Source organism: Crotalus tigris, unplaced genomic scaffold, assembly GCF_016545835.1.
Source record: "Crotalus tigris isolate CLP2741 ecotype Arizona unplaced genomic scaffold, ASM1654583v1 scf7180000024151.2778019, whole genome shotgun sequence".
In the NCBI taxonomy this organism is placed as follows: domain Eukaryota; kingdom Metazoa; phylum Chordata; class Lepidosauria; order Squamata; family Viperidae; genus Crotalus; species Crotalus tigris.
In genome coordinates, this window is record NW_024100413.1 from 576797 (window position 1) to 595825 (window position 19029).

Genomic DNA, 19029 nt, shown 5'->3' on the forward strand with positions numbered 1-19029 from the left:
TATAGTTGGATTATAAGATACTCGCAATGCCATATTTATCAATGAGAAAAATGCATTCCTGCAAACAGAAAAAAAAGTCAAGGACGGAGCAAGAGAAATGAACAAACGAGTCCACAATTTTATCTGGTTTGGCCCTTCCAGCATTTATGAACATATTAAGAGTCCTTTGATGGCTTTCTTTCATCCCTTTACATTTTTACAATTTCAGATATGTAGCAGTGCCAAGGATATGCAGCATTAGGCTTTTCATTCACATTTCTGATCCTCCATCGCTGTAATCTCAGACTAACAGATGCTTTTATTACCAGTGCCATGGTCATGGTTTGCCATCCCTAAAATGGCTATGTGTTGTATTTGCTCATTGTTTAGGATTTGAGGGTTTAGGGGAAAAAAATCTGGTTTTAAGATGGCATGTCACAAGCAAGTGAAGATGTACTTGACTTCTTGATATGTGAATGCCAATGCAACTATAGTAACAGGACTGGGACAATGTGAATTTTATCTTCTTTCACAGACCAGCAACAACATAAAGGTTCAATAGCTATTTACAAGGCTGTTTATTGAGAATTAAACCATAAAATGAGAAAAATAAATACATCAGCATCAATAATTACCCGTATTATTCCCTGGCTTTCACATACAGTTTAGACCAAAGATTTTAATGCATGGTGCCTTTCTGCTAGATTATATTACACAGAAATAAAATCATGAGGATGTAAATATTTACTTGTGGGAATGGTATGATTTTGATGGACATTTTGTAAGCTATTTCAGAAAAAATATATTTCAAATAAAGGACCATAAAACGATACTTCGCTTTCACCATTTCTACCACTCATGTGATGAGACGGGATACTAGGGCTGTGCAATCATTGCTAGGACTAGATAATGCTTACAGGGCTGCTTGGAAGGTTGTTGCGATGATATGTGACAAAAGCTTTGGGAGACTGGGCCCACAGACACTTTCTCAGGCTATAAAGGACAAGGGAATGGGGTGAATTGTACTTTCAGATATACAAGACTGTTGTTGGTCTTGCAGGGTAAACCTGATAGGAATTACAATCAGATGAGCTATTTCTACTTTATTATAAACCTATATTGGCAGACTCTTGCAAGTACATTTCCCCTCTCATTTCTTTTATAGCCTGGGATACTAGGGAGGGTCTCTTATGAGGTCTTGCCCTACTCACTATCCAGCTGTTGAGTACATTATCTCTTATTTAGCTGCTTCCTTGGCAGTGTTTATGGGCTCAGTCTTCCAAGGACTTTCCCAAATACCAGCTGACTTTGTGGCTACTGGAGTACTAGAACTCAGGGTCTCCCAGTTCTAACCTGATGTCTTAAACACTACACCAAACTGGCTCCAGAGGATGCTGCTGCTCTAATAATGTGGGGAAGGTTTTGTTCTCACTGGGAAGTTTCTACCTATTTTGCAAAAGCCCATCTATTCTGGAACGTACAAAAGCCTAACTAGAGAGCAAGTATCAGTATGTTAGAATATCTGGCAGTTATTGGGTTAAATGCTAGGTATGTTGATGGGTCAGTGGGAGGAGTCTAAAAAGGTCATTGGGAGACTTCCTGGACACAAGCCAGATGGGAATCTTTTTGTCTACTACAAGAAGCATGGGTCATCAGATGTCACCATGATGAGCCTGCGCAGTTATAAAGATGGTATGGAAAAGAACATCATTCATTTATTACACTGACTCTGAGTTAAAAGCGCCTTCTTTAAATCAAGTCAGATAGACAACTCGGTAGAAATGATTATAACAAAAAATATATTTCAAACAGAAAGCTCATTTGCATACATACTGTGTTGCTACTTCTGGAAATTACATCTTTTGTATGTCAGTTCAACAGGTAAATGAATGATGCTCTTTTCCATACCATCTTTATAACGGTGCAGGCTCATCATGTTGACATCTGATGGCCCATGCTTCTTGTAGACAAAGAGATTCCCATCTGGCTTGTGTCCAGGAAGTCTCCCAATGACCTTTTTAGACTCCTCCCACTGACCCATCAACATACCTAGCATTTAACCCAATAACTGCCAGATATTCTAACATACTGATACTTGCTCTCTAGTTAGGCTTTTGTACATTCCAGAATACCATCTGTATACAATGTCATGATATACTTTCTTGCTCACATAGTAAAATGTTAAGAATGATCTATGAACTCTCAGTGGTATGAGATTACAATCCTGGGGTATATAGACAATAAAAGATCTACCATGACAAGAGGTCATTCCATCAGAACCATGTCATTATCCACACAGAAGTATGAAAAACTGATATTCTTTGACTAAAAACTCATAGGTTCTTAGATCTCTTCTTCTTTTCTCATTCTTTCAGATTATATCTGACTATTGATCAACACATTCCCATAATCATGAGAGATAAATATTGTATGAATAGAAAACCCAAAATTTTCCTGGACAGGAGATATACAACTTTAGGTGAAAACATCACTGGAGAAATTTTGAGTTAAACTATAACTTCCTGACTCATCAGTTCTGTGAATAATGAAATTGACTTAGTTGTTAGGTGGTGTCTAATCTCCACCCAACCATTTCTCCAAATTAGAAATGCTGAAAAAGCAAGGGGCCCATTAAAGAACTCATGCTTAAGGATCAGCAGCCAAAATAGCTGCTACTTGGTGAACCATTGTAGAAGTATTACATTGCTAACCTTTTTGACAAAAGAACTCATGGAATAACAGCAAAAGTGGAAAATAACTCTAATTTGTTCAAAACAGCAACCTGTCTTCCAGAATTATGAAAATTTATTCCATACTTTCCCATAGAAATGCTATTATTTCAAAAAGCTATGGATTTTTTTCACCAATTCAACAGTGATCTGTACTCTCAAATATTAAAAAGATAGGAGTTTTTTTATATTGAACTATTTATATGAAATTTTTATGCATTCACGTACTAAGTAGATTTTTTTCCTTGAGTAATTAGTCAAAGTGTTCAATTCTTCTGTAAAAGAAATTGCTTGCTAGCAAGTTATTTTTCATTGCTGTCAAACAGCACAAGACTCAATCTGCCATTTTGAATGGGATCCCAGGTATTGATTATTAATCTTTCAGAAAATATCATTGACACAAATAGGTTTATAGCTCAGGAGATACCTTTTCAAGCCTATTGATTGATAGACAGGCAGACTGACAGAAAAATATTTTGGAGTACTAACTATAATAAAATGAATACTAAAAGTAGATAAGTAGAATGTCTATGCCCTGAGCAATTAAGAGTATACGTGGATTCAACATAAAAATATATCCTTGAAACTGATTCTATATGGTTTTGACAATAGTCATCTTCCAGTAAAGTTTTATTCTTATTAAGCCATGAAAAACCATAGATGGTGATCTCTAATTTGGATAACTATATTTATACTTAAGGGTAGTACTCAATTTACAACAGTTCACTTAGTGACAGTTCAAAGTTAACAGCACTGTAAAAAGTGACATGGTCATTTTTCACACTTACGATTGTTGCGGCATCCCCATGGACACATGATCAAAATTTGGATGCTTGTGATGTATGTATTTACGATGATTGCAGTGTCTCGGCTGTCATGTGATCATCTTTTCCAACCTTCTGACAAGCAAAGTCAATGGGAAAGCCAGATTCACTTAACAACCATGTTACTAACTGAACTGCAGTGATTCACTTAACGACTGTGGGAAGAAAGGTCGTAAAATGGGGCAAAACTCATTTAATAACGATCCTCCTTAGCAACAGAAATTTTGGGCTCACTTATGGTTGTAGGTCGAGGACTACCTGTATTTGATTAGAAGTAAGATTTTTTTTTTTGAATGAAAAATAACCAACAATTGAATTGGTAAGCCTTAATCTTTCCATGACAAAAATCTGTCTGACTTTGTGGAGTTAGAATTATTAAAGGATAGTATAGAAATATTAAAGCATTAATGTCACTCTTTGAACCCTCCCATTCCAAAATATGTCTCTAAAATATTTGATTCTATCTATTTAGGGTTCCACAAAAAAGGATTCTTATACTATAAGTCTATAGACATTGTCACCTTACTGCAACAGGATTTAAGGCAATCTGTCTACCAAAGCTATTATACACTTTCTCAAAATAATTGCAACTCACCAGAGGTTTCATCCACCCTTTCATCTACAATATGGTCCTTCTGATGAACCCATTCGCTGTTGCATTTGAAGTAGATCTGAGTGGCAGGGCTGGCTTTACAGTAAAGGTTCACAGGCTTGTTCTTGACAATGTAAGCTTCTTCAGGCTCAATGAGAAAATGAGGAAGAGGTTCTGGGGGATCAGAAGGAAAGGTCTCTGGGAGCTCATGAAAAAAATCATCATCTGTAGGAAAGAATGAAAAGGAAACATTAAAGCATGGTTAAATAACATCTAGTTTTCCTTTAACTTTCATAAAAAAAAACAACAGTAAAAACATTGTGTTTGGGCATGAGAGACCTGCTCTGGGTTCTATCTAAAAGGCATCTGGCAGGACCTTGTTATGGCGCCCATCCTGGGAACATCATCCCCCCAGGACCCTTCTACTAGAATCATAGAATCACAGAACTAGAGACGGTTGTGTCACCAAGCTTGGAGAATGTGTAGCAGAACCCGCATTATTGTGTTTATTTGTTTGCGGGTTCTTTTGTTTTTTACTTCAGCTGCAAATCATGTTTGCATTCTTGTAATGTGTTGTCATATAGTGTTTTTAACTGTTGTTAGTCATGAATATGAGATAGACACCCATATAAATTGAAATAAATAAATAAATCCTTAGCTGGCAGATATTCTTTCACTATGTCATATAATTTGCAGGTTCTAGATTGTATAATTTGTAGACAGATTTCCATATGATAATCACAGACCATCAACAGTAATTGCAAAATCACAACTATATTTTCAAGTAGGTGAATTTAATTTGCCAACAGTAATTTTTTTTATTAACAATTCATGAGATGGACTCCTTCAGAAGAGAGTTTTAGTTGCTTTGGTTAACCTTGATAAATTCAATTGGAAGTATTTTATGTATCTTTCTGGATCAGCTGCACTTACTTGGCACTACTGTAATAACGTAAATATGTCTTTAATAATGTTAAGAATATTTTTGTGAAATTATATTAAGTTAAGGATTAGGTCAGGCCAGTTTATGACTACAGCAAGAGTTCATGAATTAAGATTACGTTATATTTTTTTTCTTTACAGAAAGAACTGAATAAATGTTTTATTTAAATCTACAGTCAAGGTCTTACTGATTAGTTTTAATGCATGTGAATATTTTAAACCCCAGGAATAGTAGTACTCATAGAAAGTGACAAGAATTAAAATCACACTATCTTAGTTACATAAGAAAGCTTAAGATGTAGTTTTCTTATATGGGCTCAATTAGTGAATTACTGGAAGAATAATCCTCTAATTAAATATATATTTATGTATATATAAATCTGTCCAACAATATATATTGCAGAACAGTCTTCACCCAGAACCTTTTGCATGTGTTGGGATTTCTAGCTGCTGGTTATCTTTTGACTGGATTATTTCAACATGCTTTACATGGGGCTACCCTTGAAGAGTATTTGGAAGCTACAAATGGCACAGAATGCAGTGGCATAGACAGTTCTGGAGCCCTCTTGGATGACACGTTACCCTGCTGTTACATAAGCTACACTGGTTGCCAAATTACTTCCAGGTCCAAATAAAGATGTTGTTGATTATCTTCAAAGCCCTTTATGATATGGGTTCAGGATATCTGTTCACCCATTTCACCCTGATGGGACTAGTCCACCCACACTCATTCCAACAGGAAGGCCTACTTCGGATTCCGTCTACTAAAGATTTTCATTGGCAGAATCCAGGAGAAAAACCTTTTCTGCTGTGGCCTGTCCTCTGGATTGTTCTCCTGCCAGGAGTCTGTCCTCACACTCTTGACCTTCCAGCTCTGCCGGCTGTCCTCAAGCTCTAATAGAGACACACTATGTTGGGGTGGCTGATTGGATAGAAAAGGCACCTCCCCTTATTATCCTCTTGGTTTTTAGCTTTCTATTTAATTCTACTAATTTGAATTGCTTTGTATTATCTGTTTTTACTTTTTATTATAATACAAGCCACCCAGAGTTGCTGTATAGTGAGGTGGGTGGCATAAGAAATAAATAGAATAAATAATTCTCAGAATCTGGCCTGTTTGGATTCTCTATGACCTATTTTATAAAAGAAATCTGTAAAACTCAATTAGGAAGACTCTGCACTGATGTTTCATTACAGAAGTCATCAGTGGTGTCTGCGTGATCTTGCTTCTTTTGTCAGAATTAAAGCAGTATTGATGCATCATTTTGCAATGTGCATGGTGATAACGGGCAGATCTTCCATTGTAATGCTGCAAGTCCGGCTGAATCTATTTGTTCCCTGCTTTTCTTCTGTTAACATCACTGTAAGCCAAACTCAATCACTAAGAACATGCTGCTAAGAGTATGAGTCATTTAATCAGGAAACTTCATGAAAACCAGAACACAACACATATTACTGAGTGCAATTGTCAAATTTTTCATAAAAGATGTTTTGCGTATCTGTGTGTCTTTCTATGTGTCCTTTACTTCCATTACCTTCAGAGTGCATATAGTCCTCAATTTACAACCATTTGTTTAGTGACCTTTCAAAGTTACAACAGCATTGAAAAAAATGGTTGTTTTCTACATTTACGACATTTGCAGCCTTCCCATGGTCACATGATCAAAATTCAGATGCTTGGCAGCTGGCATGTATTTATGACAATTGCAGTGTCTCAGGGTCACACTATCATCATTTGCAACTTTCTGACAAGCAAAGTCAATAGGAAATCCGTATTCACTTAACAACCATATTAGTAACTTAACAACCGCAGTGATTCATTTAACAACTATGGCAAGAAAGGCTCATAAAATGGGGCAAAACTCACTTAACAACTGTCTTGGGCTTACCCAAGGACTACCTGTAAGTAACTAACACATCAGTATTGGATGAAATGATAAGTGGTCCACTTGTAGATAAACAAAAAATGAGCATCTACTTTCATTCAAATTAAACATCATCCACTATGGTTGCATCCATAAGGGCGAAAACACTGAAGGGATCTGGTAGCACTTTTCTGATTAACAAATTTTATTCAAAGCTGTAAGCTTTCTTAAGCTGCCACTAATGATGTCTGTGCCATCTATGCATCTGATGAAGGGAACTGTAGCTCATGAACATTTATGTATTTAAATATAATGTGTTAATGAGAAAACCTGCTATTGGAATCTTACTGCTTTATATCTGCATCCTAGTTCCAATTCTGTATTCACAAATCATTTGCTTGAAGCATTATGCATGTATATGTTGTGCAGTATTTTAGCCTTGGAAAAACAAGTGATATGAAACCAAGGAAAGTTAAATGCAATTCTTTTATTTCTGATGTAAGGACAGGCTTTGACTTTTTCACTGCATGTCTTTCATTGCAAAGGGAAATTTACAGAAAGTTCTTTGGTAAATAGTTGAAAATAAGTAAGGGTTTATGACAGCCCATTTGTTCTCCACATCAAGACTTAAAAAAAAAAAACCCAACCCCTTTCTTTTCTGAAACAAAAATACAGCAACTCATTGGAAAAGTCCATAGCTTCTCATTGATTTTAAAATATATTGTCAATATGCAAGAGCTTTTGAAATACCCAGACAAACCGTTCTTATTGGTAAAAGGATGAGGGAACAGTCACTATTGACAGATCTCTCAGTAAGAAGCTGATAGGCCTAAAGGCCTTATTCAATCTCTTCTTTTCTGCTTCTGAAGCAGTTATCATTATGCACAGTGACGGACGCCAGCGATGATCAATAAAGCACCACAGAATATCAAACTAAAAATAATGCAGAAGGTTAGCTCTTCTCTTCGTGTCAGTTTTCATGAAGATTAAATGTCAGACAACTACTCTTCTTTGCTCTCGATATACATATATTTTCCGGTGTCCAGAATTACAAAGGATATGAAAAGACTTTTCCTCTCGGCACAGCTTTTGTAGAAAGACAGATAAAGAACAAACAATGATGGATGAAAGGGACTGGATAGATTGCTATCAGGGTATCTATCTTCATAGCTTCAGTTACACTATGTCTTTATTAGAAAAGTGTAAATTGAGAGGGTTGAGGTTTCATGGGCCTTCAGACTTTCTTGAACTATATTGGAAAAATACAGATTGTTCCTTTGTAATTATAAATAGAATATTTAACAGTTGATGCAACGCAAGCTACTGCTTTAAGATGAACCCTGCTGTTTTGCAATGCCATTGAGCCCAGCACCATTAAAAGAAAACAACCAGAACAAGTAAGAAATATTGTTCTTTGTGTTTACACATTTTGGTAGATTTAAAAAAAAATATTTTCAGTAAACATCTAATGATTAAGACACCAGGCTAGAGACCTGAAGATTGTGAGTTCTAGTCCCACCTTAGCCATGAAATTCAGCTGGGTGACTTTGGGCCAGTCAATTTCTCTCAGATCAACTCAATTCACAGGACTGTTATTGTGAGGAAAATAGGAGGAGAGAAGAATATTAGGCATGTCCATCATCTTGAATTATTTGTAAAAATAATAAAAGGCGGGATACAAATTAATGAATAAAATTAAGCATCAAGGCAAACTTAATTTTTCCTGAGTTAAAGTATCTTGATTTAAATAAATTAACCTTTTAGTTATCCTCTGCAAAGATAATGAATGGGATCCAGGCTCAGTCTTACCAATAGAAGAGTCTTTAAAATCAGTACAATAATATAATATCATTAATAAGTCTTATTCATTTTATTGGATCTCTTCTAATTATGATTAACTATGGATTTTTTCCATTTTAAGTCCTGATGTAGGAAGGTCTCTTCACATAGGTATAGGTCAAATTTATACCAGAAATTAATAATTTCTTTTTAATAGATCCAGACCACATTTTTTTCTTCTGGTAACTTAACAGCTAATCAATAAAAGAGACAGATATATAACTATGTAAACACATATGTTCTATAATTAAACAAAACTACAGTTCTGGATATTAGCAACAGAAAAAAATGTAGTCATTTTCATCAATGGCTCCCAGGATACATATTACAATGATCAACATCCTATTAAAGCAATACACAAAAAAATCCCTTTTGAAGATTTAGTGTTTTTCTGATTCAAGTTGACTGATCAGGACCTTTGGGTTGTTGATTAATTGACCCACTAAAACACTTTGGTGTTTTAAGTCAGTTGCTATATGGTAGTATATTGTGATCTGTTAGATTTGCCTGCTCACTGATATAACACAGCTAGGAAATATATTCTGCATAACCAAAGCAGACAATAGTGAATTAATGCAAATATTTCCATTTTATAAAAAGTATATGCTATATCAACAATTTGGTTTGCATCTAATCATGTTCCACAGAACCAAAAAGAAATACTTGATTGTCCAGTGTTTGGACTATCATTTAACAGCAGATTAGAGAATAATAGAGTTAGAAGGGACCTTGGAGGTCCTAGTCCAATCTCCTGCTCAAGCAGGAGACCTTGGCCTATACCATTCCAGACAAGTGGCTGTCCAGTCTCTTCTTAAAAGCCTCAGTGATGAAGCACACACAACATCCTCTGGTTGCAAGTCATTCCACTGGTTGATTGTCTCACTGTTAGGAAATTTCTCTTTGGTTCTAGGTTGCTTCTCTCCTTGAGTAGTTTCCATCCATTGTTTCTTGTCTTGCTTTGGAAAATAGGTTGACCCCCTCTTCTTTGTGGCATAATTTGTTATTTTCCTTATCTTGTCCTTCTAGTCTGCCATTGACTTGTTTGTCATTCCCCCTTCTTGAGTGACTTTTTCCTTTTATTTTCCCAGTCTGGCTTACAGGGAGTCCTACAACCATTCATTCAGTGACTGTTCAAAGTTGCAACAGCACTGAAAAACATGATGACCAGTCCATGCACTTATGAGCATTGCAGCATTCCCCACAGACATGTGATCAGAATTCAAGTGCTTGGCAGCCAGCATGTATTTACAACGGTTGCAGCATCCAGGAGTCATGTGATCCCCATCTGCAACCATCCCAGCCAGCTTCTGACAAGCAATGTCAATGAGGGAAGTCCACATTCAGTGGTGGGATTCAGCCAATTCGCACCACTTCGGCAGAACCGGTAGCTAATTTTTTGTTGCCCAGGCCCAGAATGGACTTCTGGAAGTGGCATCCATTCAGAGAATCAGTTGTTTACATATTTGAAATCCACCACTGCCCACATTGCTTAACAACATGATTCACTTAACAAATGCAATGATTTGTTTAACAACTGAGGCAAAAAAATGTGTAAAAGCAGGTGTGACTCACTTAATAACCACCTTGCTTAGCAAAAGAACTTCTGGTTCCAATTATGGTTGTAAGTCAAGGACTATCTATACTTTGGCATTTCTTGGATATCCCTCACCAGGACCATTTCTATTGACTTTTTCTGATGTTAGGACAACCCAGTAATCACTTGGCAGGGCTGATTTATCTTAATGTGGGGAAAAATCATGTCTGAATTGGAAAATTCACAGTTATAGGAACATAGGCCAGCTCCCATTTCTTGAAAAACAAAAATATTCACTAGTTCATTTCCTCCAAACGAAAAAAAATGAAAGTAATCAGAAATAAATATAAGGATATCTTAAAGAGATGTTCGAAAACTGTATTGTTAAGGACAGAAATTATATATTTTTTTCCTACTCAGCTAAGAAAAAAAACCCCCTAACCATGCACTTCCAATAACTATTGGCATATTTTCGGTAATTTATAGATGTTATATATATAATATATATATATAATAATGTTTTCATTATTCTCCAAGATAATAGTGACGTGGAAAAGAATATATAACAATGAAAAGATGATTGTATTTTGTCATGTCCTATGGGGAAAAGAGAATGTCAACAGAAGACTCCTGTCTCATCTCCTTCAGCATTCAAGGCCTCTATCCTATACATCTGCTACACGCCACTAAGAAGTAATAGTCTCAGCCTTATCAAACTGATAGAATCAATGCTGGAAATTCAGTTTGCTTCTCTGACTTCCCAGATGAGATTAGATCTCCTGCAGCAAGAACACAAAACATTATTTCTTTCTCTCCTAGGCAGCAAGCTATGTTTTAACAAGTCCTTTGTTTCCTATATATACTTCTGATAAACAGTACCATTTGGGGATGAAGGAAAATTAAAACTAGCTATCCTCAAGGACATTTAAAATATACATTTGTATCTCATAGTTAATATATGATAATCTCATTCTATGTTCTATAAAGTATAAAACATTTATTGAATCTATTTGAAGCAGAATTTAGCTAGAAAACTAGTTTCCTTATAATTGTCTCATAATACATGTGCTATTGTTGTTTGTCTTCTTATGCTACAATTCCAGAAAATTATTCTATTTCCCCGATCTCTTTGTCTCTTTCAAAGATGAAGCAATTACTGCCATATTTATATAAAAAAATCTTTTCAAACTTCAATATGACTCAAAAACATTTTAAAATGAATAAATGCCAAGATAATTCTGTTCGCATTTGAATTCCAATCATTTAGTGAAATCTTCACAGTGTATTACAACAATGGCAGCTGGAATTAACTGCATGTTTGGGAGCTGAGCTCAGTTTTTAAATGTTTTGATTAAATGGTCTTCTAGAAGAATATACCCCATTTTGCATGTAATTAACAACAGGTGTTATTTTGAACATATAACTCTATTAGGCAAAGATAATGCATTATTGTTGCTATGACTTCATTTTTAAAAAAATCTTACGCCCTGTCAAGATAGACAAAGATAATGTGGAAATTCTACACAGCAAATGATACCCTGCAAAATAATATATTCTGTATCTTTTTATCTTTTAGTCCTTTTTTCTACAAACAACCATCTAATCAGATCCCACAATTAACCCATATTGATGGCTGACCAGAAATCTGAACCCAGCACTTTCTGCTCCTATTTCATTTGTTTATCTGTTCTATCCTACCCAACAGTTTAAATAATATATCACTAGACAAAGGGGGGAAAAACAGCTCATTCACATCCACAAAGATATTTAGGATCTGCATCTAAGCTCTAGAATTATTTATTTATTTCCTTCCTTCACACACCTGTGTAGTATTGTGATTCGGGTGCATGTGCCTTTTACCTATACCAGAAGCTAAGTAGACAAATTAATACACAAAAAAGGAGCAAGGTTAGTTTCTGATGGCCCAAGATTCCATGGGACATTTTTGGAGGAATTAAGAATTGCCAGTCAGGCAGGACACATTACAGTCTGAGTTTGGAGAATTCCTTCCTTTTTTTAAAAAAAAAAATTGTAGCATATCCACATAAGACTCACACTTCAGGTTTTATTTTCTTGCCTCTTTGCATTAGGGCTACTGGAGCTGCTTTTGGTTTTCAGCAATCATTTTAAATCTGAATTCAGACTTGCAAGAGAGAGAGGTGGGAATGGATGGGCAGGAGGTTTGTGAGTGGAAGGTTGACTTTTTTGTGAGAGTATATATACTGTGCATTAGCCCACTTACTATGTTCCATGTTTAATGGTTTAAAATCCAAATAGTGAATAAATTAAGATTTAACTTAGAGAAAGATAAAAAAAAACAATTTTAGATGTAGGTCAGTGATGGCGAACCTTTTAGAGACCGAATGCCCAAACTTCAACCCCAAACCCACTTATGCATTGTTGGGTGCCGGGTGTATGTGGCCCATTGGCTGGGTGTGGCCAATTGGGTATGTGTGGCCCATTGGCTGGGTGTGGCTGCAGTGGTAACGGCAGACTGGGTGGGACTAAAAAGTTCAATCAATCAATTCCAACTTTGCAAGATCTTTTTTTCCCCGCGAGAAGTTGAAATTGACTGATTTTTTTTTTTTTTTGCACACAGCAGCAGAGGCCTAAAGCGAAAAGGTTTTATAAAACTCAGCTGAAGGCCTAGGATTGGGGCGATGGCACTTGTGCCCATAGAGATGGCTTTGAGTGCCGCCTCTGGCACCCATGCCATAGGTTCGCCACCACTGATATATAGGTAGTCCATGCATGTTGGCAGTGGATTCTTTATGAACAACCAAAATGACAACAGAATGCAACTTTTCAGGTTTTCTGGAACTCTTTATCAGGAAACATGTCATTCTGCCTCCTTCACCTACCCGAAGAGGAGGAGGAGGAGGTGGCGGCGGCCATCCAAAATTCAGGGGATCTGCACTTACTGTAGAAGTCATTTGAGTAAAATCAGGATCAAGAACAGTGACCATGTTAATCTATCTGTTTCTATCTAAAGGCAGACTAGATATTTCCAGAGGTTTCAGACACAAAGAATCAGAATCAATAAATAAGTTCCAGTTCAAAAGATTTATTGCTGAAGCCTATACATAAGAATCCTGCCAACTAATGGTCAGCACTAAATTGAGACTAGATGAGAATTAATGGAATTCAAGGGGAGGGGGAACTGGAGTTAAAGCATTTGTGGACATGTAATGATTCTAGGCTCTGAGTCCTCTCTTGACTCCATCACCAGGCTTTGCCTTCTTGTCTCCTATAGGGATGCACAGGTGTGCTCCAACAGGTGTTAAGAGTAGTTTGCTTTAAATCTGCATAATGTACATTGCTCATATCTTCCACAGAAATTCTAAATTAGCTAAGTTAACTCTTTACTATGTGATTAATACTTCTTTCAAAGGTATGAAAATGTGCTTATTTTGTCCCATTACATGAAGCTGATGAACCCTAATTACATAATCATAGAAAACCAGCAACACCTTATTTTTCTTTAACTAGCTTGGGACACATCAAATCCTCTTTTTTCAAACTTATATGCAACTACTTATAATGAAAAAAATTACACATACCTGGCCAGCAAAGTTAATAAATATGTTGTAATGTAGATTAATAAATGTACTCTTTATAAGGCTTATATAGAGTTTCCACTCTTGGAACCAGAAAGCAATTTGCCAAGCCAGGTGCTAAAGACACAACTGACTATGAACTACTGAAAAAGAAACTGAGATAGTTGGTCCAGACTGTATCATATCTATCCTTAGAAATAAAACTTGCTGTATCCATTTAAGTTAAAGGAAAGGAGGTTAGGACTACTTTCTGCTGTCAATTTTTCTTTTCATTTATTTAAATGCAAAAAAAGGCTTTTTTTTTTGACAGCAAGAAAGAAGTGCATGATGAACTGAGTAGGTAACTGATCGCTTCAGCACTTCTCATATAACAAAGCCCACAGTCTTTAGCTCACAATTGTTCAAAGTGAGAGCCCGAAGCACTTTATCTAATTAGCAAACTAACACTTATTGAATTAGATATGGTTTGTAATGGCAGTTTATGAGCAATTCAGTATCGTTCATATCTCTTGTCTGCTTCCCTTGAATAAGGGAACATTGGATTTAGAGAATCAAGGAGCTGGCAAAGAAACGTATGGTGAAAAGACCAGATGTTATTATTTCAAATTTTTCATGAAGCAAAAATGTCTTATTCCATTTGATGTTGGCTCCCGAAAGCCTAAGCAGTCTTTGCTTCTGAATCACCTGCAATGCAAGATTTTTTGTTTTACTTTTAACTGCCATTAGTAGCCCTAATGGTTGACATGGGGTCATAGAATTATTGCAGCTCTAAGCAGCATCATTTCCTTCTCATTGTAAGGCTTCATTTTTCTTTGACACATTAGTCCTGAAACAGCTCTAGGCTCTTGACCCTCCTTTAACCTTGGTAACTAATTAAAGATGGACAAGACCTAGGTTACAATATTTTTTTATAAATCTATTCATTCAAGCCCACTTAAGGCACCCTTTATCACTTACAACAAAATTTCCTATATTTATATGAAGATGATGGCTGATGTTAGCATGAAGAACAAATGGGAAGAGATGTAACTTTAATGGTAAACTATTTTAAAACTTCATTATAGCATTCCAGATGACTTCTAGCTATAGCAATATTAGCAGCAGTTTCTTAGTTTTTCAAAGTTTACATTAAACTTGGAAGATGATTTATTTTATGTGTCCTTACTCTTAGAAATAAAAACTTTTTTCTTTACCAGAGATCTGGTTCATTCTGATAAAAGAAATATATTTTAATTGTATAAATGCAAATTTAAATAAATGTAAATATATTCAAATAAAGTATGTTTTTTTAAAAAAATAATTTTCCTGAGTATGTTAAAGATTGTATTTACCAAAGTATGTAGGACATCTAACTACTCTTTTCAAACCTAATAATTTCTGTCCTAATAAATACAATGGTGAAGATGCCTGCCTTTGTTGTTGTTGTTAATTGCGAAGTCGTGTCCGACCCATTGCGACCCCATGGACAATTCCTCCAGGTCTTCCTGTCCTCTACCATCTTCTGGAGTCCATTTAAGTTCACACCTACTGCTTTAGTGACTCCATCCAGCCATCTCATTCTCTGTCGTCCCCTTCTTCTATTGCCCTCAATCTTTCCCAGCATTAGGCCCTTCTCCAGTGAGTCCTTCCTTCTCATTAGGTGGCCAAAGTATTTGAGTTTCAACTTCAGGATCTGGCCTTCTAAAGAGCAGTCGGGGTTGATCTCTTCTAGGACTGACCGGTTTGAACGCCTTGCAGTCCAAGGGACTCGCAGGAGTCTTCTCCAGCACCATAGTTCAAAGGCCTCAATTCTTTGGCGCTCAGCCTTTCTTATGGTCCAACTTTCACAGCCATACATTGCAACTGGGAAAACCATGGCCTGGACTATACGCACTTTTGTTGGCAGGGTGATGTCTCTGCTTTTTAGTATGCCTGCCTTTAGGGTTATAAATAATGGAGCAAAAATAACAAGCAAAAAAGCTTTTTAGAAATGATTAAGGATTAATTCTGAGCACTGGATTGGAAGAAATACTTTACTGAATATATTTAAGCAGTCATAGACAACAATCATCAATTAAGGATGTTATCATTTGGGTAACTGTATGAGACAGGAGGTTGGAATAAATTATTTCAAACATCCCCTTCCAACTCCATAATATTCACACGTCATGACATGATAGAGTTTGTATTTCTGAATTCTTTATAGAATTAAAATATTTTCCTTATATTTTCTGTAACATAACATATAATGCACATGCCCTCTTTATTAAAACAACTCACTCATAAATGTGCCATCCTTATGTTCAAAGACTGCCAGACCACTACTTTATTTTTAAAGTCCTAATGGTACATATTTTTTTGCCAAATACCTTTTGCCAAGTTTCAAAGAATCACAAATTCTTTACTTTGTGACTGATTTATATCCAACTTCATTACAAGTCCATTGTAATTCTAAAGAGGAGAAGGGCATGAAAAACTCCATACTTTAAAAACTATATAGTTATTTGAATACTGAACTAGGTAAAATGATCCTTAAGCAACATTGTTTTACTGGTAAAAATCAGAATAAATTCAAAATTAATCTCTGTTCAGAAATATATAACAAAACTTATTAATTCATTGTAACCCAAATACTGATTCCAAATTCATTGTGCTATCATTGCATGCATGTTTGTTTATCTTTTTTCAAAGAAATTTAGGCTACAAAGGTAATGCCCTACTGAATTCATTGCCTTGGAAACACAAGGTTTCATTATTCCTTCAAAATACTCATAGATGTTTAAAATGAAAGTCAGTTGAAGATTAAAAAAACCACATTAATATTTGAATGCTCTTTCATAAAGGAAACAAAATCTAAATATCTTCTTACATTCTCCTACATAAGGAAAATGTTCCACAGTTAGTTGTCCGTGTATAATTTATATAGGAAGATCTTTCATTTTGGATGTCCTATTTGAATACCTTCTTCTTTCTCCTCTACCTGGAAAGGTACAATCTAATACAGGGGTGTCAAATTGGTGGCCCGCAGGCCGGATGTGTCATGGCGAAAACACACCCACCCCATTGCCAGCAATGGGAAAAAACTCAGGATACATCACATGACATTGCAAGTTTGACACCCATGATCTGCTAGGTTCTACCTTAATGTAGATAACTTTCTACTTCGACAGTTACTAAATAATGGTTTTCAGTCTGAAGTCAATCTTTGGTTGATTAAACATACTTGTTTAAAATCTTAAAGATAAGAAATGTAAAAAGAAAAATAGCTTATCAATAGCTTGACTGGGAAATTCACGTGATCACTGCCTTCCCTGTTAAACTCATGAATTGTTACTTCAAAGCCAACACATGTATAAATAAGACATTTTATAGAAATCAATTTCTTATATTTGCTTGTTTTGGGGTGGTAGATTTAGTTTTGGACAATGTGTTAATGGCCTCCCTAAAATATTGCTGTGTGATGATGATGACAATGTACAGGTAGCCCTCAACTTACAACCATTCATTTAGTGAGCATTCAAAATTACAACAGCACTGAAAAAAAGTGACATAACCATTTTTCACCCAACCGTTATAGCATCCCCATGGTCACATGATCAAAATTTGGATGTTTGGCAACTGGTTCATATTTATAATGGTTGCAGTCTCCTAAGATCATATGATCCACTTTTTGGGACTTTCCGAGAAGCAAAGTCAATGGGGAAACTAGACTGATTTAACAATCCTGTTACTAACTAAACAAATGCAGTGATTTATTTAACAACTGTGGGGGAAAGGTCATAAAATGAGGCAATATTCACTTAACTGTCTCAGCAATGGAAATTTTGGGCTCAATTGTGGTGGTAAGTCGAGAACTACTTGTACATGAAAACAAACAAACAAAAAATGACAAAAGACTGCTTGTGTAAACAGACATTCAGAGAAATTACATTACAATTTTCAGACATTAAAATCCAAATCAATATTTTATTTCTCTACTATCAGAAGTAAATATAAATGTGCAGCTGGTGTTAATATGCCAATACAGTAGAGATATTTCCAAGAGTGTATGGGAATATCCTTTTTAAGGATCTATCTATATAATCTTGCTCTTTCAGCTCACATATTTTATCTACAATAGGACATATCTTTGTAGTTCTTTTACTTTGTAGGTACACAGTCTCAGCAAAACATTCAGCAATGTACTGGGGCACTGATATAAAAGCCCCATGGTTTTCCAAAGGTTTAAACAGCAATAGATTAATTTCAAGACTCACAAGGGGCAGTACAGTTCCATCTGCTCCTATAACTTACAAAGCAATCTATAGCCAGGAAGTTAAGAGTTCACAAAGAATGATAGTATCTGGTTACATGTTGCTATGTTTTATTCCCTGCAGAAACTAATTCTATCAACTCTTTCTTGCAAAATCTTGCTGATTTGCTATTCTCCCATTCCATTTCCCCAACCAACCAATAGATTTAATTTAAAAGATTACCGTAGATCAGGAAAGGAACTTCTGAAATTTGGCTCTCTAGCTTCTTGCTCCCCTTTACACTCAAAAGTGCAGCTAAAAATTCTGTTCAGTTTGATACTTTTATCCCTTTGTGACTGACATCAAAGCTAATAAAACAACAACAAAAAATTGCTGGTAAAAGGAAAATATATTCTTGCTATTTAAAAAAAAAACCTCACACAATTATTTAATTCTTTATACACATTAGAACAATGGATCAGAAAAATACTGGCTCAAAATACAATCCATTCCTGTAGCCCAGGGATAGGCAACCTTGGCTCTTTTATGACTCGTGAACTTCAACTCCCAGAATTCCTGAGCCAACATAGCTGGCTCAGGAATTCTGGGAGTTGAAGTCCATGAATCATAAAAGAGCCAAGGTTAGGATTGTGATGACAAAGAGATTGTTTTAATGTTAAATTTAATTACTGCGGCTAGGTTGTTAATAGGGCAATATTGGAAGAAGGAATTTTTGCCTACTTTGCAAGAATGGTTTTTTTAAAGTTTCTTACTCAGCGGAAATGGCAAAAATTTCGGATTGTTGGGGGCAATGTAAATATATATATATATATATATATATATATATATATATATATATATATATATACATTGCTTACTGGTGTACACCGCTTAGAGAGTGCTTGCACTTAAAGCGGTATATAAGTCTCATAAATAAATAAATAAATAAATAAATAA

At 35.6% G+C, this 19029-nt stretch overlaps 1 protein-coding gene across 2 annotated transcripts in view; it reads right to left on the reverse strand.

The window, feature by feature from the left end:
• The window catches only part of UNC5C (unc-5 netrin receptor C), a 361800-nt gene that overhangs the window by 140341 nt on the left and 202430 nt on the right, over positions 1-19029 (reverse strand). For both annotated transcript variants that reach the window (XM_039322862.1, XM_039322861.1), the window contains exon 2: positions 4128-4349. In XM_039322862.1, coding sequence (XP_039178796.1) covers positions 4128-4349 — 222 coding nt within the window. The remainder of the gene's footprint in view (positions 1-4127; positions 4350-19029) is intronic.